Here is a 24,519-nt window from a genome sequence, read left to right on the forward strand (position 1 = left end):
AAAAAAAAAAAAAAAAAAAACCAAACAAAATTTTTCCCAAACTTATCATTTCTAAGTAAAGATAGGACCATCTGCCCACTTACGCCAGCTGGGTGTCTGGCCATGAATGTCTGATATTTCATGCCAAATTGAGTAGTTATCAATGATTTATTTATTTATTTATTTATTTACTAAAAAAAAAAAAAGAAATCAGTCCAGAGTCCGTTAATTTGTATAACTTGTAATCCCACGTTTTTCCCTCATGACATTTTTAATGTACCTGAAGAGTCTGGTTGCTGTGCTGGCCCCCAATTCGAAGCCTAATGAAGTCCACCACTTCCAGTGGAACTCGAAGCAAATGCTACCCTGGGAATCAGACTGTAGTTTTCAAAAGAACACAAATGTTCATTTATCAACTGCTATTTGAGTGCTTTATTTATATATCATATTTAAGTGGCTAATCAGAAGTAATAGCTTATTATTAAATACAAATGGTTTCTTATTTACATAAATAAGGCTTATCTTACTTCTCTTGCCAGTTTTGGCTTCCTTGCTAGCCATCACAGACTGTATTGGCAACCACAATACCTTCACTGGTCTTGCCAGCTTAAGTGGAAATAAATCTGATCTTTATTTTTAAATTGCAGTTTAATATTGCCGAAGTACACAAGATTGATTTGAAAATTTGTTTTTCATTCCAATTTTTTCTCAGACCAGCCTTTCCTACACAGCTTGGAGTTTCACGGCTTAGTTCCATTGTCACGTTCACTGATTGCAATTTGATCTCATTGCTGCTGTTCCTCGGCACATTGGTGGTACACAGGCACTGGAATTGTAAAAATTAAAGATTTCTTCCCTTGCCAATGCAGAATTGCTATTTATTTAGTTTGGGGTCTATTTTAATTTTGACTCATTTGGGGACTTTATTCAATACACTAAGGGTTTGCTTAAACAGGGACACTCAGGAAAGTTAATCCAAAGTAATTAAAACAGTGAATTTAAAGTGGATTAGTTAAACCACATTAAACCCCAGTCCACACTGGGGTTTAATGTGGTTTAACTAATCCACTTTAAATTCATACCTTTAGTTAATTTGGATTAATTTTCCTGAGTGTCTCTGTTTAGACAAGCCCTAAAGCCCCAATCCTGTAAACAATTTATGCACACGAGTATTTGTATGTGATGCACTTAATTAGCCTTGATTCAGGAAAGCACTTAAGCTCTGCTGAAATCAATGGAACTTAAGTGTCAACGGATGGTTTTGCCTGAATCGGGACCAAAGGCACCACATGCAAAAATGTTGCTCTGGACACTCATATTCACAAGAATCACTGTGTATTTTTGGGTACTCTTAGAAGGAACGTTTTTCCTGATATCTAGTTTATTTTCTTTTTGCCCTTCTGCATTAAATCTTTGTATAGCCTTGCTCTGCTCTAACCAGTTCCTCCATCTCTCTGGACACCGATCTAACAGCTATGTGGTACATCAGATTATACTGATCCGACTCTCTGCTGAGGTACCGTGTGTTGCAAGATTGGCAGGTTGGTTTCTTTACACCTTTCAGAGGAAGTCTCACCTGTGGCAAATTTTAGTTGAGCTAGACTGGAGTACATGTTTTTTTATTCTTTCCAAGAACAGGTCATCAGTCTCTAGTCCTCTTGCTCACTCCACTTTGCTTGATTCCCTTAAAAATTTTCAGGATGCACTAAGTAGTGCCCCTTTGTCAAACTTATGTGATGAAATGTCATCATTTTGAACATAACTGTCAGGATGTCAAGCTATGTTAAAATACATAAAGAAAGCATGAGATGTCTGGTTTTCTGCTGGAAGAAGACACTGTATTTTTGGTGAGGTATTTGGGAAGTGTACATATTAACAGGAGAATTACACTGAATCCTATCACTTGACATACAGGTTCATTAAGAGCTTACCTAAACTCCACCAAAACAAAGAATTTTAAAATTATTTAAGACCCATTTCAGTTAGAGTGTGAATGCCTATGGCCAAGCCATGTTGTAATTCAGAAGCAAAACTTTTTTACTTTTTTTCACCAGAAGTCTTAGATGGAGAATGAAAAGGACAGAACAAAACTTGTAATTAATTTCTTCTTAAGATTGGTAAATATTTTAACATAATGTATAAAAGTAGAACTTGAGAGTAAGTATCTACAATGGAAACTGCAAGGTGACAATGGTGTCAGGCTCTACTGGAAGAAAATTCCTCAAGTTTAAAATCGATATAACTTTGTTCTTAATGGGTGTGTATAAAACACATCTCACTATATGGTCTAGAAATGCCAGAAGTACTCTACAAGTATTTCTCAATTTCTCTATGGGAATACAGTTGATACAGAAGCGGCACTTCTTTTGACTCACGGGAGAAGCTACAGTCATTTAACGTTTCCTGAGATTTTTTTTCAGATTCCTGAGATTTGAAAATCTCCTGGATTACAGATCAAATATGAAGTCCAAACAAGATACTGTTACAATTTAAAATACAACTAATGTGTGTATGTATATTTATATATTTGTATATGCACACAATCATACATATATGCATTCAATAAAATACTTTGTATGTAATTCACAAATATATATTAAAAATCTGTGGAAATGTTTATATTCGGTTTGCATGCATGAGTTAACTAAGCTAAAAAGTCAAGATTTTTTACTTTATATTTTATTAAACTGGCAAACCTATACTATATGCTTTCAAAATAGATGGAATCCTGCTAACTAGTTCATATGCATGTAATAGGTTTACTCTATAGCTGATAACCAAATTGGACATCCCCCCCGCCATAAAAAAAAAAAGACTGGAAACGAGAATGTATTTATAGATACTTTACCAGGTGAGAACTAGAAGGAATGAATACAGGAAGTCAGTATTTTCCGTTTTCTTACTCTTATATTGGCTTCTCCCATCACAGGTGTGCAAGAAACACATGCATTTTTTGCTACGGATACCACTTACATCTGAGATGTTAAGAACTTCATAAAACTTAGCTAGATTACAGACTAAACTATTTAAATGAACAATACAACTATTAATGTAACTAAATATAAACCAAGATTTTTCACAATTCCAATGCTCAGCCAAGTAAAATTCTAAAAATACTTCTAACCCTAAGAATATTTCCGTCAACACCCAATATAAAAAACATTATTTTCTTCCCCTGTACAAAGCTTACACACCTTTACTTGTGACTCTGCAGTCAGACATATTTTGAACTGAGATGGTCTAAGCAGTTTGCTCTTAACCCCCCATAATCTTGCAAATACAGGAATTAATACTACTTGGAATTTATTTTCCCATTTATTGTTGTCTAAGTAAAAGAAGGGATTCATCTCCTTACAATGTTTTAATTTTTGGGTGGAACCCCCATTCATGCTTAAATTGGCATTTTAAGTGTTATGATGAGCCTAACAATTGATTGCCAATGAAACAAGAATAAACTACTTTTGGCAGATTCTGCTGTTGTTTTTTCCTGCTGGCTTTTGTTCCAGCTTTTATTTTCCATGGGTAAATTTTCATATTGAGAATACTGAGAAGGCCAAATCTTTTAAGACATCCCCTAAGTGCACACACAATTAGATATCCTAGGCTCATATAATTACTCCAGTAGTTATTTAGACAACTCATAATTGCCTGATTTGAGTACACAGTGGGAGTATGTGCCAAAGGCAGGTGCATACTTCGTTTTTTAAACAGTAGCACATATCTACAGGTTTATAAAGGTTTTGATACTTTCAGTCAAGTTTGTACTTGGTGAATCCTGCCTATACACCAGTATCTTCAATAAGTAACGTGCTGTAATTTTTTGCATTGCCATTTCATCTCCCAAGTACATGCTACTTTTATATGTGTTCTTATCTAAACTGCACTGTATTCCAAAAGCTGAAAATACGCCTTTCTGTGTATTTATAGTGGACAGGTCACTGTGATATACGCAGACTGACTGTAGATGGCTGTATGATTTCTTAATCAAATGCTGTGCCCTGTATTGAACAAAATTATAATTTCCCACTGAGCTGTTTGAAGTATTCAAAACATGGTATTACTCGACAAGAATTATATGCTTGACTGCTTGGCTTTTTTTAATATCAAGATCTGCTCTAACACAAAATAAATGTAAGAAGAGACAAACAGAAAGTGATGATTTCAAACAGAAAATGAAACAGTCTGTTTGAAATTAACGCATATATAGACATTCAAGGAAATTCTCATGTCTTCATTCTTTTTTTGTCCTGCGCTTTTTTCTTTTAAATCTACCAACGTTTAACTTTAAATGGCTCTTTATACTTTAAACAATCTGTTGTAGCAAGAAATTCAAATGCATTGCTGTGAAACACTATCATCAGCAGGCCGGAACCTACTTTGGTCTCTCTTTTCTTAATCAAACATCTGGGAATCAAAAACATCTGTAGACTGGCATGGAGTTAGACTTCCTCTCCAAATATATTTGGCAAAACCACATAGACAGGCTGATTATCTTGCCCTGAAATGGCCCAGAAAGCAAAAAAAGTTTCTTTCTGGGAATCAGGGGAATTATAAGAAAGATCTTCAGAAATGAGATACAATAAATTCATCGCGTAATTATTACTAAATTTATTAAGTTTTATTCCTGTTGTACATTTCTAGGTATATCTCAGATGGATCATCTGTCTTCCTGCGTTGCCCCGAAGTATGATCTAATCGTCAAACATTGCCAGTTTTAAGCTTATTTTCCCAAGACTCAGGTTCAAGTAATACTTCTGCTTCAGCTAGTATGGACGATGGAGTATGTCTCTAGTTTGTCCTTTCTGTCTTGTACCAGAGTCCCCAAAGAAAAGCTTGGATACCTAGTGCATGATGAGGGATAATGAGAAATTATACAATTGTCACAAAGAGCAACCTAGTACACATAGCGCTTCACCTTCAAACGGTTGCAGCTTTTCTTGCAAGTAAAATGAACTCCTGCGATATTTCACGTTCCTTCAGGATTTTTAACGAAGAAAGGGCCAATGCCAAGCAAATGGCAGATGTACTGGACTTCCCAAAACTTAAGAAAGCCAATCTTTTGTGATTAAGCTGGTCTCGAAGACATGCCAGCGATCCATGCCTGCCCTGCGAACTGAAGCGTTTGTCGCAGGCGAACGTAGCAAAACGTGCTTCGGAGGGTTTACCCCCTTGCTGAGGAAGACAAGGGCCTGCAGCCCCGGCCCGGGCAGGGCTCCCGCCGGGACGGGCCCCGGCAGCCCGGGCCCAGCAAACACAGCCCGGCCCAGTTCCGTTTTTACGCCACGACCGGTCTCCTCCTTCCACGAGGAAGCTTCCCGTGCAACGGTTTGAGCTCGGGCAGCCGCTTCCAGGGAGCGATATCGTGGATTCACGTTGCATTACCTCACTCTAAGCTACTCCCCCCCCGCCTTGCGTGACTGCTAACTACACTCTGCGTACGCTTTATGTAAATAAAAGCGCGTCGGGCTTCCTCAGAGGGTAAAAGGCCCCGAACGAACGGAAAACCTCCCGATTCCAAAAAGTCCCAGCGCCCGTTCGCTGTTGCCCGCCGGGGCTCCCGAGGAGCAGCCGGCGGCCGAGCTGCGCCACGGCCCGCGAGGAGGGAAGCCCCGTCCCCGCCTTCCCCTTCTCTCTCCTCTTCCCCTTCTCCCCGCCGGCCCGAGCGGGCCGCGACCGCCCGCCTGCCCGGCCACCCCCCAGCCCCGCGGGCGCAGGGAGCAGGCGCGGCGCCGCGGGCTGCGTGGGCGGCCGCGGCCTCACGGCGCGGCGGGCGCCTGCGCGGACGGAGCGCGGGGGGGTGGTAGTGGGGGAGGCGGTGCCACGGCGCGTTCCCGCGTGCGGGCCGGGAGCCCTTCCCCTTCCCTTCCCTTCCCCGGGCCTCCCCCACTGCCTCCCCCTGCCCCGCGTCCCTCGCAGGGCGCCGGGCCGGCGCGGGGGTCTGTGTGCCGCGCAGGGTGGGAGGGAGGGAGGCGGGGAGGGGGAGAGAGAGAGAGAGAGAGAGGCTGAGCCAGATCTTCATGCCACTGCAGGCAGCAGCAGCAGCAGGTAAAACCAGCCCCAGAGCATCTGCTCCCCTTAACCCGCTTGCCCCCCTCCCCGCCGGCCGCCCTGCAGTCCAAGTGCGCCGGCCCCCGCCGAGGCCTTTCCCCGGCGGCGGCGCCTGGTCCCGCCGCCCCCGGCCGTCAGTGGGCAGCGGCGGGGCGGGCTGGGGCGGTGAGGCCTGCGCGCACCGGGCCGCCGCCGCCGCCGCTCCTCGGCCTCCTCACGCTCCTTCCCGCGGGGCTGCCCGCCGGAGCGGGCGGCGGCCCGGTGCTGGGCCGGGGCCGTGCTGAGGGCAGGTACTCCCCGGCAGGGATCTGTGGAGCCACAGCCTCGTTGCTGGGAGGTGAAAGCAGGGAGGGAGGAGGAGGCAGATCTGTCACAAGGTTTCCCCCTCTGGATTTATTTATTTATTTATTTTTTATTGGTGGTGGTGATTCTGGTGGCTGAAGAGGGAAGTTAAGGTCTTCATGTTTGTTTGTTGTTTTTTTTTTTTTTTTCCCCTCCAGGCCTTGAAAAAGAGTTTTTAGAAGCAGCTTGGTTTCCCTCCATTTTTCCTGCCCCAGAGCCTCTCTTCCTCCCTGTTCTCACCTATCTGACTCAGTCTGTGTTAGCTGTCCAGTTTATTGCCATCAGTGGTAGATGTTTAATCATCACTTGTTTTTCTTTAGGATACAGTAGTTCTAGTGGTGTACAAGTCTCGATTTCAGTGCAAGGGCTGCAGCTAGCACATTTCAGCTGTTTGACAGTTTTATACTTTTAGATTGCTCTATCGTACCCATGAGTAGTTTAGTTTAGCTACATGTCCTATGGTATTGCACATCCTGAAGGCGTTATGGTCTGCTTTTAAGAAATATTTGTTCCATCATATTGGCGTAACATTGCTTTAGTGGTATATGTGTGTGAAAGTGGTATATATGTGAAAGAATCATGTTCCAGAATGTACTGGGATGGGACTTGGAAGACAAGAATACTCTTCTAGTTCTGCCAGTCAGCTCCACAGTGTCCATGCACCGCTTTACTCTCAGTAATCCCGCTTGCCTCACCTTACAAAGCACTCTGAAACTTGGTTAAAAAGCACCACATAAGAGAAGTATTTCTTTTCAGACCAATGAAACTTCATTAAAGGTGTTGTTTGTCAGTTCTGTTACTTGCCACACACTGATTCAGCTATTTACTGATAATACCTCCTCTGTAAAAACTAAAGTTTCCAAAATGTATTCCAAATAAAAGTGGGCTGATTGTTGGTATTGAAAATATTTTTAAGAATTTGAGGGTCGTGAAACATGCAGTTAAATTAATCCTTGATCCCACCTTTCTCTGAATCATCATCCGCTGTTACATTTGCAACTTGCAGGTTGAAATACTGTAAGATTTAAAACTGGGCAATAAGAAAAATACATCGGTGGTGGATGATAATGATTTCTATTTTTGAAACCAGTCTTTTTTTATTTTAAATGTAATAATTGTCTAACACAATTGTGAATTACCAGTTGTCAAACTTCTTATTTACTAACACACTTGGCCCATGTATGGCCTAAATGCTGTTACCCTAGAAGTCATTTGTATATATATAATAGTAGCGATTACTGGAGTTGTTACAGTTAAGGTTCTGTTGTAATACATACAGACTATCAGGTAAACACAGAATTAGACATAGCCTACTCCAAAGAAATTGTTGAGATTTTAAACGTTTTTGTGTATTTCTTATTTGAAATTGGTAACTCTGCTGCTGAGCCAACAACAGGAGCTTACCCTTGTATGAACTGTGAACCTACATAATGAACTTCAGTTCATAACAAAGTATGAGACCATGAGCAATGACTGTTTTTACATATAAGCGCATACTGGGAAGATGGTGCATTTTTTTCCCCTGTAGATTTCGTGATGCTTTCATAATTTAGATACTACAGATATGGTAAACTCCTATGAAAACTGAACATTTCAAAAGATATTAATGGCATCCTTTTGTTAGTGAGATGAAGACAAGAGTCTGTTCTCCAGCTTTGTGGAGGGATGGCAACTAAATAGGGCTTGTACTGGTAGCTTTGTTTAATGATTAATTACACTACTGAGATTCTTGCATGTTTCATGTCACTTCACCTTCTCGGAAATCTGAGGAAAGCCACAAACTCGATTTTTTACAAATAATTTTTCAACTTCTGCTGCAGTATTAGCAAAGCTCACTTGTCACACAGGAATGGTTCAGAGCTTTTCTTAAAATGCCACCTGTGAGTGGCACTTACCTTTGAGAAATCTAAGTGAAAACATTCCACTGACGTTTTTCCTTCTTTGTAGTATAGTGTTGGCTTTACTCAAACATTGTTCTTTTCTCTCTTGTTTGCACTTGCATCTTTTGGACTTTGGTACCTCATATTCATGTGCAAGAAAAATGTGATTTGGTGGAAATTTATTATACATTCTCTGCCTGCCTATGATTTACACTAATGTAGAGATCATCTTTGCTGTCTCCAGGTTGTTGTTGTTATTGTAACTTCATTTTTCACTGGGGAAGGGCTATGCAAAGAACTGTTTTACACTTTGCCCTGAAAGGAATTCTGTTGACGAAGTCTTAGAAAGTTTACTTTGTGCTTCATCCTTAGGAGTTTTATCTTAAACTGCTAGGTATGCTGGTGTAATTGACAACAGCTGTTGCTGAGAGTTGTGGAGGATAGACACTTTCTAAGATAATCAGTTCCTAGTCCATTTGAGGCTTTGTTGATTAGCACGTGTAAGAGCATTTTGGATCAGGAGCCAGTGATGTCTGCAGAGTGCAAATGTGGCATGTTACCTAAACTGTTTGACTTTGACTCTACACTGCTCTGTAATAAATAAGCTATAAGTTTTGTGTGCTTTTTCTTCTAGCCCAGGAAAGTGCCCAAAGCAGTTCAGTCTGTAGTCTATGAAAACACAGGTCTGTGGCTGAGTTGCCCTCTCAGAGGAAGAGCGCTGTTAAATGTGATAGAAGGAGTTGCTTTCCTGTGTTCGGTTGTTACGTTAGTGAGGCTTAAACTCTATTTTCGACCTCCAAAAGAAGGAGCATAGCTGTTACCATTTCTAGTTTTTAGGAAGGTTGCTACTGTGGTCTGTGTTTTACTCAAGAATGTTTTTATCAGTTATCCAAATGTCAAATTTTTTTCTGATGTTGCGGCTTCTGTGATCAAATACTTTAAAAAAAAAAAAAAGACTAGAAATGGTGCAGTTTGAGGTCCCTGTCATATTGGATAACATTATAACCTGATAATTCATGTTCTTTTTGCTGATGTTGAATATAAAAAAGCATGATTACTCTGAATCTTACGGGAATCTGTGTGTGACAGTCTTTGAGGAGAAGTGGTTGACCATATTTATAGTCTGAGAGTTGAGATAAGAAGCAAGAGCCAAGGTGGAACAGTTGTTCATCTCCAAGGTCTGGACACAGTTTGACTATTCAACATTTAGCATATTTTGGATAAAGGTTGATGAGTTACCAGACAGAATAGAAATGGGTATTTTGCCTCTGTTAATGGTTAGGTGTAGATTTCCCAAAAGTAGTGAGTCATAACATGACCTGAAGTCTGGCTGGAAATAGTTTGAAAATAATGGGAAGAATCACATGTCTCTGATGTTGAACTGAATGCAGCAGAAAAGAGACAGTATCATGGTATCCTGTGTTCTGTTTAAAAACCCCCAACATTTTCCTTCTGTACTATTTAATTTGAGGGGCTTTCTGTTCTGTTAATGGGCTGGTAAATCGTTATTTTAGGTTTATTAAAGAACATTATTACCACACTATTAATTAATCTAGTTGTGTGTATGCAAAAAGTTCATGTGCTTGCTTAAGCTGACTTGCATTTAGTACTGCATCACGTAGTGCTGCATTAGAGTGGGGATCAAGTCTATCTTAATACATGAATGTTTCACCTTACATGTATTACAGCATCAGTTTTTGTCTCAATGGGTTTGTTTTCTGAACTTCTAGTTGGCTAAGCTTTTTTTTTTTTTTAAAGTGTATCAAGATACTGAGAATCTACCATTTACTTCTCTGGATGACTTGTTTCAGTGATTCATCTTTTCCACTATTTAAAAATAAGGCATGCAATTATTGTTTGAATACATTTGAATGCATCTGTCTTTCACTGCTTCTTGTTATCTCGTTTGAATTCTCCATCATATCAGACTGCCTTAAAACTTGATTTGTCCCTTTGACACTGTGTTTTCACTCCTCTGCATGGTGAGACATTTAAAGACAGATACAGATTAAAGACATTTAAAGACAGATACAGATTTTAAAATACATAGTTTTAAAAGAGCATCAACAGATCATAGATTTGCTGGGCTGCCTACTCTAGGACTCTTGGATAAAGTTTAACAAGTACGCTGATTTAAAATATTTGTCTCTCAATGTTTTTTAACATCTGATCTGGAACATCTGTTTACAAATGAGTTGGAAAGAAAATCAATATAATGTGATACAATTATACCATTTTGAATCTTTCCAACTATAGAATGAAAGTATTTATTGGCTATTTTTGATCTTTCCTTACGATTTTTAACACTTGTGCCACCTCTGTCTAGTCATGGGCCTCTGCTGTTGTTGAGATGGTGTTTGTTACTAACACTCTTGGCTGTGTTATACAGGGATATTTTGCGTTTCTCAATTTCTACACTCTGTAACTCTAATTTATGTTGGTGGTGATCCAGCCTTCCCTTTTCTACATTGATGATCCTGCCTTTTTTTTTTTCCTTACACTTGCTTCTTTTTTCAAAAACATCAGGTCAGTTGTCCTCTTTGTTATCTGTAGAATTGCCTGACCATAGATAAAAGCCCTCTTAAGGAAGTTTCCATTTTCATGTTTTTCTGTCTAAGATTTTTCTTCCCAATCAATTTTGTTCATAACTCTTTTCAGCTTCAGAAATTTTGAAACCTCAGGAATGTGAGCGTGTATGTGCATCATATGTTTACATAGATGTCAGTAATCTCTATCTGGCGATGTAATCTGATCAGGATCAGTAATTCTTAGACTATCCCCAATTTCTAGTCCAATGACTTACTCATTTTAGCTGTTATAATGGGATATATGATAATTTCTCTGTGTCAGTTATGGTGAGTGCTTTTAGAAAACAGTTGCTAATAATTTTTAAAAACTGATGTTTTTACTGTTGCCTGCTTAAGATCCTGAGATACTAGATTTCATTATTAAAGACTTGTTTGACTTTTTTCTTTCAGCACATTACAAATATAGGCTTACAAAAAAAATCCTGCTGTTCTCTAGTTTGAGGTAATGGTCTGTAACAGGTCTTTACTGTCACCACCTTGTGAGTGAGCTGTCTTATTTAACCCTTAGACCCACATATAGTCAGTATCCTTTGGTTCTGAACTATCAGGTAATGAATGTCTGAACAATGTTTCTTGAAACCTGGATTGTGCCTGCTTGATAATATGTGGCATTTTATTTAATCTCTAGCTGTTACACAAATGGACTTTTGCCCTTTCCTTTTTCCTGTAGGGAAGAAGGATAGATATGTGATGTGTATTGAGAATAAACTTGCATTTCAAGAAGGTGTGGAACTTGTTGAAAGTTTTAAAGAATCTTTCTAGAACTGTAGAAGTGCACTTTTGGCAATTAAACTTCACTGTGATGTTAGTGTAAGAATTGTACCTGGCATCAGATGAATTGTTATCCAGGCCACTGTTTTGTCACTTAGAGTGGCCAACAGCAGGTGTTTTAAAGGAAGTTACAAAAAAATTCCCAGTTGTGGAATAATTGCCATACCTACTCCTGAAGTTCTTGTCAGTTCATAAGGGTTTACAGTGTTGTCTCCGAGTGTTCCTCCCGCTAGTATTTTTCTTGTTGATATGTAATTTTATATAGGTGGGCATTTTCATTATCCATGGAAATATGTAATCCTTCTACAAATTTTACAATGTTGTATTTATAATCTACCTGCCCACTGTCATGCTCAGCAGTCTTTTTTCTGAATTGTTGAGTAGCTTAAAGCTCAGTAGTTACTGGAGCAGCGCTGATGACTATTTCTTATCTGCTGTGCTTTAGATGTGTCAACAACAAGTTTTATTTGCCAGCGTGCTGCCCATTTACTTATATTTTTTAACATCATTAATTTCACATGTGTTGATGAACATGATTGTATTCTGGGTCCTGAAATTTTCCATTAACACTGGTGGATGTGACCAGTGATTCTTCATCCTGTATGAAGTGGATATACACCCTCTTTCCTCCAAACTTTTTTTTCCTCCTGTCATTGTTCACAGCAAGGCAGCATCCATATCTGGATGAAGATCTGTCTGTATTTTACTGATTGAAGCTTGACATGTTGCAGAGTAGAAAACTGTTGATGTATTTTCTGATCTTCTCCAACAGATTCTCTTTCAAAATGAAGATTATATTCTTAAACCATGATTAGTTTTTCTATCATCTATGCTTTTAAAGGGTTTGTCAGTGTTCCCACTGACGTTTCAGATGTAAGTTTGACCCGTTTTGAAAGTAGAGACTTTTAAGCATGTAATGGTACGTTTCATGTTTATTTCCTAATCGTTCTCATATCAGAATGCTTGCTGCACTGTAAATCTGAGTAAGAGGATCCAGTGTCAAGGTGGTACTTTGATTTCTTGTAGCTTCCTGACTAAACTTTATCTGGAGTATTAGTGATTAACGTTTAGTAGTTTTGTAGAGCCTTTCATCTATAAATTAAAATAGGATTAATCATTTTCAGTGAGAGGGAAGTAACTTATTAAAGGCCAAACAACAACTCAATGGGGAAGCTCCAGTTAGAACCCAGATTTTATAATATCCCATCACAGCTAATACAGGAGCACACTGTAAAATATTTAATACACACAATTTAAATGAGTTTGTTAAATGAGAGAAATGAAAAGTAATTTAAACATGTTAAATAGTAGACTATGTAAAATAAATCTGAGAAGTAGAGTGAAAGAGTAGATATAAAGAGAATAGTACTAATGGTTATGGGACAAATATAAGTAAACATATAGTATACTTCTCTTAATGTAAGTCTGCAAGGTTATCTGATAATTGTGCTGGGGAGAATAATGGGGTTACTAATTTCTTTAGTGAGAAGAGTGGCTCTCAGCTGATACTCATGCTTGTTTTGCGTGTCCTGTTTCCTATAAAACTAAAACTTACCTGTACTTTCAGAACGGTGGCTTGAACACCTGCAGCATATATAGCCTGTTATTTCTATTGGAACCACATATTCAAAAAAATATGTGGAAGCCTTGCTTGTCTTCCAGTTATTCATGAGTCAATAGCATAGTGTTTCCTCCTTCAGGCCTGACTCATTTTTAATTTGCATTATTTACATGTATGCCTATGGTACTAATAAATATACACAGTTTGGGGAAAAGTTAATAAATTCAAATACATAACTGGGCAATTCTTTTATATATATGTGTGTATTTTTTTGTAGACTGAAAACTGAACCTGGTGCTGCTTGTGATGATACCTTTTAAAGTTTGTTATACCCCATAATCTTTATGTACAATGCATTAAGTAGTTGAGGCTAACAGGCCAAAGATTTCACTTCCTTTGGTTTTCAGTGTAGATTCACATTTATACATAAAGCTTATACTGTTTGTGCCCTGCCAGTTTTACTGCTTCATGAAAATATGTAGCAGATAATATTGAAAAGGTTCTTTTCCTTTGAAGTATGCAGAAGTCTGGACTCCTGTAAATTTAATTTTTGTGGCTGGATGGAGAACAGTGGATGAGCACAAGTAGAGGAAGGTGCAACAAGCAGGAAGTTTCTGATTTCCTGTAATCAGAGGAGGCTCGAGTCCCAGTCAGTGGAAAGGTTTCTTCTGAACACATCAGTGGTATATGTTCATCGTGCACAAAACACATTTAAAGCGCTCAATCAAAAGTCAGTGTCTTGAAAACTAAAAAAAAAAAAGGAATAAAAAAGCTAGCATTTTAGATTTATGGAGTGTGTGTGTTACAGTTAGGACTTGGATTTTATTTTTTTTTCAAATGTGCTTTTCAAAGAAGGCAGTAAGTTAGAATAAATAGGAATGTTTTAGGAATGAAGGTAAACACCTTTTCGTTTGTGAATTTACTTCACAATTTTCTGGGGAAGTACTTACATCAGCATGAAATGCCCTTTGAAATTTTATGTTGGTACTTCATTTATTACTTTAAATAAGTTCATTTTGGGGAGTTAGTTCTACTTTGAAATTAAAAATTTGTTCCTATATAGCATTTCTGAAAAATCCAACAAACTGAATTACCTTTTTCCCTACTCTGGCTGTGTGTAAGGCAGTATAAATATTTTATACTTGGAAATTCGGTGTCCCTTTTTCACAAGGTTCCTTTCTGTCGTTAGGGTGGATTTCATCTAGTAGAAAGCTGCTTTGGTTTTTGGATTTGTGCAGTGGTCCCAACTTTTATTTATTATACTGCCCATGAGTCTTGATTTGAAGATTGCTTGATTCAGGTGCAAGATGACAGTTGAGGCTCAACTGCAAGTCAGGGAACTGGAAAGAAATTTAAGGGATAGACAGAATGAAATAAGTATAGAGTAGGATTTACCTTCTCCATGTCTAGCTAATTGCCAACTGTTTGTGGCCCCTTCCATACTACAGATTTTTCAGAACTGCTGCTTTTGTGTCCTGCCTTTGATCACTGAAGTTGTTTGTTTATTTGATACACCTAGGTAAAATGTCAAAATTCAGTTTGCAGAGATGGAAAAGCTGCCCAGTCTTTTGTTTCTTATGACTTTTGTCTTGAGCCTTAAGTATGTTCTTAGGGTAAAGTTAGAGTAATTCTGTATCTGAGAAGAAATGAAAATGTATATTGGACAGACACAAGTTAATATTAATTTTTAGGAACCATATCTGATGATGATGTCAGACATATACTTGGTGCAGTCATGCTGCCTTTACCCACAAGTGCAGAATCATTTACCGCAAGGTTCAGTCCTTATGAAACTGAGTGGGAAGGAGCAAAGGACAGTAGCAGCTGCTATCACTGGACATAGCTCCACTTTGATGTTGTGCGTTACTGGGATGGATTAAGGTAAACATTCAGAATGAACAAGTGGCACTATCAGCTGTTGCAAATCCAGCTGAGATGCTGTGTTGGTTTAATAGCACTCCTGTGCACTCCACAGCCTCAGTGACTGAAGAAAAGTCCTAATTTGTTTTTATTATGTTACACATTTTTGTTTTGGTCTTCAGGGATTTTAGATAAACTGTCAAAGTTCTTGTATACTAGAAGAAAAATATGTAGTTCTACCGGTAAGTCAGTATTCAAAACTGACATATGCCAGGAATTAGAGCATGCTGTTGCTGTTTCATAGCTGTTGGGTGAGACTAGATTTTTACATTAATTTACAGTAATAGTGTATGATCAGTCATGGTTATAATCTCCACTGTGAGTAATTTTATCTGAGAAGAGGGCAAATGTGGGCTGAGTGAACATCGTTTTACTCCTTGTAACAGTTTACCCAGATTGGGATAAAAGTATGTTGATAGACTCATGCTGTAATTTTTGTAGGTTGACTGGAGTGCTATGTTTTCTAGAGCTGCAGTTATTTATCATTTAGCCCATGAGCATGTTAGACACCTCCTAATACAGATAGTCGGTGTTTTAAGGTAGCTTTCAGTAAGAGTCAGGGTAACCTCCCATTTTCTGTATGCTCACAAGCTTCAGACTCACACCATCCCCTTCCAGAAGTAATGGATCAATCTAGCTCAAGCCATGTGAGCTTGAGAAAGAAGAATGGCCAGGTAGGAAGTGGGTAACTAGGGGTTAAACCAGTGGATTTAAGAGGAAAACCTTCAACATAAAACTTACTAACAGGCATCGAATAGCATAGCAAGTGCCTTGTGCCTTTCTACCTTTTTTTTTTTTTTTTACCCTGAGCATTTCTTTTAGATCCCTATTACCTGTTTCTCTGCAGTCTCACTCTGCCCTAATGCTTGCAGCCCTGGACTTTGCTGAGTTTGAAAGAACCTAGCATACTTCTAAGATTCCACCTTCTGAAAAAATAGAATAAAATCAAACCCAACAAACAGAAGGTGTGTCTTGAACTTGTGCTGGCCGTTATTCTGTTTTGTTTATTACAGTGTATGTCTCAATGTTTTGTTTGCCTGATTTTTGTGCATGTCAAGCTCCTCAGCTTCTGTGTTTTCAAGCTGTGAGTAGGTCCAGCTGCAATGGAAATAATTGTAAGGTAGTGTTGTGAGTTAACCACAGTAGGCAGCTAAGTGCCACATAACTGCTCACTAGAAAAGAAATGTGGGCAAGGAAGAACAAATACACTACCAATAAAGATACAGTTTTAGATATTGAAGCAGATTGTATTAGCTAACTGCATTTGTGGGAGTGATGGAAGACATAGACTTTTACATGGGTTTTAACTAAGGTTGTCTTCGATTGTCATAAAATGGTGTACAATGATAAAGATGTGAACAAAAAGAATAGTATAAAATTCCTGATGAGAGGCTTGATCATTAAAGACCACTGTCCTTACCGTTATTGAAGACTTTAGCAACCACTGAGATGAGTATTTTAGAGGTTGTGCACTGTGTGGATTGGTTAGGAGGAGAGTTGGATTGCATGTATAAGTGAGGAGAATGAGAATTTTAGCTGTATAGGCAGGTTGACTCTTACATGTATAGGTCTTATTAAGAACAACAAGAACAACAACAAGGTTTCAGATGAGATATGAATATATTGGAAGATGAAGAGGAGTTGAAGAAGATCACTTCCTCATTTTGAACCTGAGTGGTGAAAATGGTGACAAAGATGTATTTGATACTGAGAGAGAAAAAGTGATCAAGGATTTCTCAATTTTCTCAAATATTCAGTTTGCTTTAGAAAGAAAGATATCTGTAGTAGTACATTATGTTAAGCTGACACTCTTTCTGATGTGTTTTGTATACTATGTGCACTTTCTCCTCTAAAAAAAGATTACTAAAGTTGCCAGCAAGTCTCTAGATTGCTTGTATTGTATTTCAGCTAATGTTTCTTACTTGCCCTGACCAGTCAACTTCTAAAATTATTATTCAGGTTAACTTCAGAGTAAGTGAAGGTTGGGTAGCAGTTTCATTTTTTTCAACATGAGAGAATTTATCTTTCAAAGTCCTGAGTTACAGTTTGCAATGATTTCATCATTGAAAAGTATCCTGAACTGACAACAATAAATTAACTGCCATTTCCTTTGGGACTAATTCCTGTCTACAGTTAAGAATTTTGCTTGGTGAAATGTTAAGGCTATGCCAATTTTATTCTTCTTCATTTTGCTGAGTTTTGAAGGAACCAAAACAAGTGTCAATTCCAGAATTCTGTCGTAGCAGCTAGTAATGGGTTTCTCATGATTCATTGCTGCGTCTGTTCATAGCATCCACTGGATACTATGACTTTCCATGTAGTCCCTTCTGATATGCTAACCTCTTCCCTGTAACTTGAGATACATTTCTGTACTTTCACTATTACACAGAATGTTTCAAATATTTTTACTTCCATTTGACATTTGCCTTTTCTGAGGCTGAAGCTATGTTTTACTGTCAGTTCCTCTCAAAGTCTGTGCCACCATTATGACATATTGCCTTGAAGACACAGGTGAAGGATGACAGACAGTGAAATGAAATTGAAATACAAGCAGACTTTCTAAGCACGTGTACATGTAAACAAATGAAAAAACATTTAACTGACATCTGTCATCTTGCATAGGTGAAAGGAGGAGAAGCTCTCTGTTCCATCCCGGACATTTGCTCTGATACCTTTCTCTCAGAGCTCTAGCTCTGCCATCCAGCCTCTTTAGTGTTTCTGAAGAGAACTGTCTTAGAGCCAGAGCTCAAAGTTCAACACCCTGCTGTAAGCTCTGTCATTTATGACAGAGATCATAGATCTCTGTCAGAGGTCTGTGACCTCTGACAGAGGTCACAGATCATCTAACTGCACCGGACCTTACTGGGCATTCCTGCATCCATAGGCATAAGTAAGTTACAATAGTTCTTGAAGGACTGGTTATTTTATTAATACTATGATGAAAGGAAAAAAAACCCAAACAAATAAACCCCCAAAATCCCTGTGTCGTCAGCTGACCTGGTCTCTCGAGGAGAATTTCTGTGTGACCTGACATTAAGTCTGGAATAGCTGCTCCTTCTTAGTGACCCAGCTGCATGTTGATGGAATGGCAGAGATCTGTCTGCTCTAGGTCTAGAGGGAATGACAATGATGAGGTGAGATTAAAGCTGTACTTTCGTTTCCCTCTGCCCAATTAAACCTTCATTTGAAATGCTGTTTGCAGAAATACAGTGGGGAGTGGCTGGTAACCATGAGGGGCTGCTCAGTGTCTGCTCTCTTGTACACATTGTCAAAACCCGCCATGTGACATTTTGCAGGGAATGTGAAAGGAAATGCTTGTCACCCAAAATAAGCAAATAAAATCCAACACTGTACTGGATGTGAATGACTACATCTGAATTTAGTCCCAGTCTGTTGACTGGGTGCAATGAAAGTCTTAGATAATGACCTCTACATTGCTTAGAACAATCACCTTCATTTTGTTTGGCTGGATGTCCCCTGATCCCATTCTGCCCAAAGCCAGATTCTCTTTTTGCTTTGTTTTTTTCTCTTTTTACATCAGATCCTCACACTTTTTAATGTTCAGTAAGGCAGGTATAAAGCCAGTTGGTAATGTATTACTGACTAAGAAAAACTATTCTCATTCATTAATTGAAATATGTACATGGTGTCATGCATCTTTGACCATTCAGCTGTAGTGGATCTTGACATATATGCTTGCGTCACCCAGTCTGTCTTGGTTATGACAGTTCATGAAATGCATTTCCAAGTACCACCTGCTCCCTGAATTCTCAAAAAAAAAAATGAGTTGTGTTGTGTTTTGTGGGTTTTTTTTTTTTTGTTTGTTTGTTTTTTTTAATTTACATCTCTTTTGTAAAGCCATAGTAGGTAGTGGGAGATTTTTAATATTTACTTAGTGTAAAAGGTGCTGTGTATACATATAAGCATTTTAGAATTCTAAATTGGATACATAAACCTTACATATATGCATAGTATTATAACCAAATTATCTCTTTGCTTTCAGTGAATCTTGATCCTAAAAACATATCTGGAGCATTCTGGCCAGAAAACAGCTGCTGTTCCTAGAACATGCTTACATGGGAAAAAAGCAAGACAGAACTGTTCTGTGATAGCTCACCATGTGAGCTTTCTTCTCCTGTGCTTTTAGTGCTGCCTTAGTCCATCAGAGATTTCCTGCAGTCCTACAGGTGGACTGTATTTACTAAACTAAAGTCTACTTGTTATGCATTGCTACCCTCAGTGGCTGATTTGTGAATAAAGACAACGTTGTGGCAGCTGGTCTTGTATTACAGCTAGTGAAATGGTTCATTCGTAGACTTGCACTGTGAGAGCACAACAAAGTCTTGAAATATGCAGGAGTAAAAGTAAATTAGACTTGGATTTATTAAGAACTTTTACTTTGTATCTTAGTTGTAGTTCTTCAGCTCACTCACTTGATCAGGTATGCAGTCAGTGAATTGAGAATTTTTGTTCGAGGAATCTCTAGTCCAGCATGTGGAATAAAGGAGGGCAAATGAGTAGCTAGAGCTTTGAACAGTGACCCAGACTAATAATTAAACACACAACTATCTTGGTAATCCTTGAATGATGTAATCTTCATGTTATCTTGTCATGAGATGCAACAGATTTCTTTTTGTATTTTAGATCATGTGAAATTTGTATTCATAGTGCACCTCTTTTGATCCTGAAGGTAATCCCTCATAATAAAAAAATGTTAAAGAACTTTAGGATACATTTTCTAAGTTGATGTATTTTGCATTAGTAAAAGCACAGAAGATTGGGAAGTACAGTGTATAAAACTTACATGGGCATTATTCCTGCTGTTTATGGTTGACTTGGCTTCATATTTAGATTTTGGGCTTTAACTGATTTCATTAGTTAAGATATTTTCTTATTTTAGTAAGTATTACTTGCACTGTGTGTGAAAATTTAAGGTTAAAATGAAATGGGTATTTGTAACAGTAAGCTCTCTGGATAGGTAGCCTATGCCATCTCTTTCTGGCAAGCATATGATTTCATGAAATTGGTTTACTGTGAAGTATTGTGTGTGATACTGTACATTACTGAAAACAGCTTTAACAGTAGTATAGAGAATTACTTCAATGCAGTTTATTTTTTAAACCTAGTTCACTTCCTCACTTTTTCTAGCATTTGAGAGGATTTCTGTTGTCTTGCTTTGCTGTTCTGAAGGCATTTGTCCCTTTTATGGAAATTAATTGATCTGACAGGGGTCAGAGGAAATATCTCTTGGTTGCCTGTATGTTTTTGCTGCATGTCAAACAATATGCTTGTTATCGTTATGAATTCTTATGTAAAATGGATAATAAAGTGCTGGTATGGCTAAGTGAAATAATGCATTGCTTTCTGGATACCTGCTGAGTAAGCAGTTAGTTCATGAAGTCAAACGTTGAAGTCCTGGGCTTCTGGATGCTTACGATTTGTTCCAGGAAGAAAAAATTGGTCTGTACATGTAAGTCCTGAGTGACTTCACTGTTGACTTCAGTGATGGAAAGACCCAGCTAAACTTGAACTGACCAATATAGTTATAAGCAAGATAAATTTACTGGAAGTAAGAGGTGGGAAGAAGAGGGTGTGTACCAGTTGGTTAAGTTAAACTATTGTCTGTCCATTGTTTCTGGCTCTTTTTCTAGTCATTAACTGTTTATTTCTGCTGTTACTCTTCTGTGGTGGTTATGGTGTCTGCAGTATGTTAACATTAGTTCACTTGGTGTGGCTTAAAATTTTATTTCAAATAAAGCCATATCTAAAATTAAAAAGTGAACATTGATGAATCTGATTTTTAATGAGTAGCAGCAGAAATCTTATAAATACACTGTAAAATTACACTGGAAGATACATTGAAAAGGATTTAGTGAATGTAGGCTTTTTTTAAAAATTAAATTGTTTGTGAAGGAAGGATGGGCAGAATTATGTATGACATTAGAGGTGATGCTGTGAATCAGGAGTTCAGGTAGGATAACTAAGGATAATTTCTAAACAGAAAATACGGTATAATTACCTTTATTTGAATTAAGAGCATGAAATAATGTATCTTAAGGCTGTTAGTCTTTAAACGGGATGAATTTTAGATTCTGATCGTGTCAGTGAAGTGTTTTATCTTGAAGTCTTGTGAGTAGCAATCCAATTTCCATGTGACTAATAAAATATGGATACTTTGGAGTTTAGTCCGTGAACAAATCTGAACAATTGTTCAGATTTAGGTAATGAAAGAAAAAAAACCATTGGTAAAAAGCTGGTCAAACCTTAAAGTACCTATTTGTAAGCAGTCTTTGTACTGGAATTTAGGTGAGAGAAGGAAAAATAAGGTTAGTCAGGAAAACCAGTTCCATGGTTGTTAATGGGCCTGGGTCATATATGTTTGCCTTGCTAGCACCTTTTTAGTGTGATTAAAAATATCCAGAGCTTATGACATCAAAAAATTCATTGTGTGGAAAAAAATAAAGGATTCCTTATTGTTGGCTGTGGTGTTATGTTTGGCTTTCAAGAAACTGACTTGTTTTCCAGTTTCAGTCAAAGATCAACGCAATCATTTGAGCCTTGACTTTCTCTTCCAGGAGTCTGACAGAGCTGGTAGCATTTTCTTCTGTCAGGCTTTTGTTGTTTAAGATCAACTCTTTGACTCACTGACACTGTAATGAGGAGTAAACAAGCCCTATTTCTTTGCTACAATTTGTAGTATGTTTCTAGTGGATTCTGAATTTAACAGTACTAGTTGTTAAATCATGTAGCTGTAGTAAACTTTACTAGTGGTGGTAATTGTGTTGAGGAATTGAGTATCACAGCCCCATATGGAGGGGTTTATCTTCAGTCCTGATGGTATCAGCTTTTGCACTCCACTGCTAGCTGTCTGCTTGCTTCAGAATACCGTCTCTTCAGTTCTCCTCCTGCATTTAACCACTACATTGTAGTCACTGGATTTCAAATGTCCTGCTTGGCCTTTTTTTACCCACTGATAAATGTGTTAGGTAATGCAGGTCCACGTGTGCTTCCGATCAACTGCATGAATGACTGTTCTGTTACACAGGGCTTAAAAATATGTGTCTCTGTGAGAATAGATACTTAGCAGGGTTTAGAGGATAGGAAGCTGCTGAGAAGAAAAAGGTTTACATTTCATGTAATTTCTGCGACTAGAGAATGTAACAGTGGTGTCCCTTAAAACCACCATAAGAATCAACATCTATTGGTACTGTTCCTATCTAGCAGGTATATAAACATCTGAAGTCTTCTGGATCTCTGATGTTAAAAAGATGACAGGATGTTGTGTCTTGCAGAACCCTTATAAAAATAAGTTAAAAAAAAAACCCCATTGAATTCAAGATTCCTTTTTTTTTTTAATTTTTTTTTTATTCTGTGTTCTAACCGAACAAACGTTATCTTCATTTACTTCTCAGTGGTTGGTGTCTATTCACCGTGCAATTTATTGTTCATTGATGACATTTTCAGCAGGCCTGAAAGTTACGATAATTAGGTAACAAGAGTTAAAGGAAAGTTATGTTGGCATGATTATTTGAGTAAATTTGCCTCCTGTATTCCATATTCCATAGGGGTTAAGTTAAAGCATTATTTCCGTGATTTTTCCAGTACTTCACACAATCATTAATTAATGTTGAAATCTGTTGTTAACAAGTGAAACCATGTATTCAGAGTAGAGAACAGGTTACCTTCTTATTTACCTGGAAGATAATGAAGATTGGGTAATTTTCGATGCCCTTTACTGGGGTTTTGTTGTAAAGTTTTAGGTAAGAAAGTAATCTTTTCAGGATGAGGAAAAGATAAACCTTCTTCCATGCATCCCAAGATTAATATATTGGAGTTGGTCTTAGGCAAATCAGCAGTGCATGTTCTTTGATTTGAGGTCCTGTGAACAATTCCAGGCAGACATAAGTTTTCCACTCAGTGAACAAAAAGACCAGGAAGGGAAAAAATCTCAGATGGTTTGGAAACACTAAGTCAATGAAACTCTTGCATGACGTAATGGTGGTGCCATTGCCAGCACTTTATTTTTTTGGCTACTATTTCTGTTGCTAGAGCACTCCCGTCAGTCATGGAAGACCAGGTTCAATAAAGTCTTTTTTTGCACCAGAGAATTATCTTGTACCTGTTATCCCCTAGACTGCTGCTGGAAATTTTGGGTATGACATGCTTACAATCTCCTGTCTAGTAAAATTTTCTGTTGTAGAAATTAGAAATTCACTGAGGCTACAAATGGAATTCAGGGGACCTACATGATGGGTGAATATCGTGATCGACAGAGAAAAGAATAAATCTCAGTGTTTCCCTGACAATGCACATTTTTATACATAGTGAAGCAGAGATAAGAGTGAGAGCGCAAATAGCTGCTCTCAAGCAGAGGAGGGATTGGTTTCTCTGCTTTGTGTCAGTCCTCAAACCACATGCACCTTAGTACAAGGAGGGTACTACCTATTTTTAGTCATGTAATGACAAGGTTCTTTTTGACTGCAAGCTGCCTTTATAGATTGAATAACAGATATCATGATCATCACCAAACACCAATCAAACTGGAGACGAACAAAAGCTGGAGCTCACATATTTATTTTCCATTCCACTGGTAATTGTAACTATAGGAAAGTGTCATATGTAGTTCATTAAACAGTTTCATTAATAATTCTAAACATAATAAAGGGAGAAATGCATCTCTATATATGTGTTTAATTGAATTAGCTTTAAAAAGCAGTGGTACAGGTATGTTTTGTTAATCATCAATTACTATAGATAGTGAAGGTTCTGTATAGAAAATAATGAGGGTCCTGATTCAGAGGTGGTACAATGAAAGAGTTTTTATTTAGTTGCAACAAGTTATTTTGTTGTTTTCAGCTCACATTGGAGCCTGAAATACCTAATCTGTAATGCTTAAAGGAGAAAAAATAACAAGTATTTCTTCCCCGTGTAGAAATTAGATACACAGCTGCTAATCTGAAGCATTTTACCAAATTTAAATCTTGTGGAGTCCTTTTCTTCTTTTATTATAAGAACTTAAATTCTGTATCTGATTCCATTAATGAATTACTAAACCTGGCTCAAACTTTTTCAGGTAACAGTTAGAAAAGAGGTGAGTGCAGTACTGTTATATCATGTAAAATATTAATTTCCCTTAATGAGAGATTTACTTTTCGTTAAAGAAATATAAACAGTGAATGTGTACAAAATATATCAACTGAGTTGTTGCCTAAAAAACCAAAAAGTTAACTTTTGGATATTAAACTTAGTTCAAAGATGTAATTTAATGCAGTCATAATGATCTTAATCAGTAGTTAATGTTCTCATAATAACATTAATTCTGTCTTCTTTCAGGTACTTTATATAGCGTAGTATACTGCTATGAACCTTATTACCTGTAGGATTCACATTAATGATCATCATCTTGAAAACCTTCTGAAATCTTCACAAT

At 37.9% G+C, this 24,519-nt stretch overlaps 1 protein-coding gene across 3 annotated transcripts in view; it reads left to right on the forward strand.

Moving 5' to 3' along the window:
- Positions 1 to 5,803: 5,803 nt before the first annotated feature.
- Positions 5,804 to 24,519, forward strand: part of TBC1D5 (TBC1 domain family member 5) — a 328,348-nt gene continuing 309,632 nt past the window's right edge. The window contains exon 1 of one of the 3 annotated variants that reach the window (XM_069772151.1): positions 5,804 to 6,024. In XM_069772151.1, coding sequence (XP_069628252.1) covers positions 5,997 to 6,024 — 28 coding nt within the window. In that variant the 5' untranslated portion in view covers positions 5,804 to 5,996. The remainder of the gene's footprint in view (positions 6,025 to 24,519) is intronic. The other 2 variants (XM_069772135.1, XM_069772143.1) reach the window with 2 other exon arrangements.

The sequence above is a fragment of the Haliaeetus albicilla genome, chromosome 2, assembly GCF_947461875.1.
Source record: "Haliaeetus albicilla chromosome 2, bHalAlb1.1, whole genome shotgun sequence".
In the NCBI taxonomy this organism is placed as follows: Eukaryota; Metazoa; Chordata; class Aves; order Accipitriformes; family Accipitridae; genus Haliaeetus; species Haliaeetus albicilla.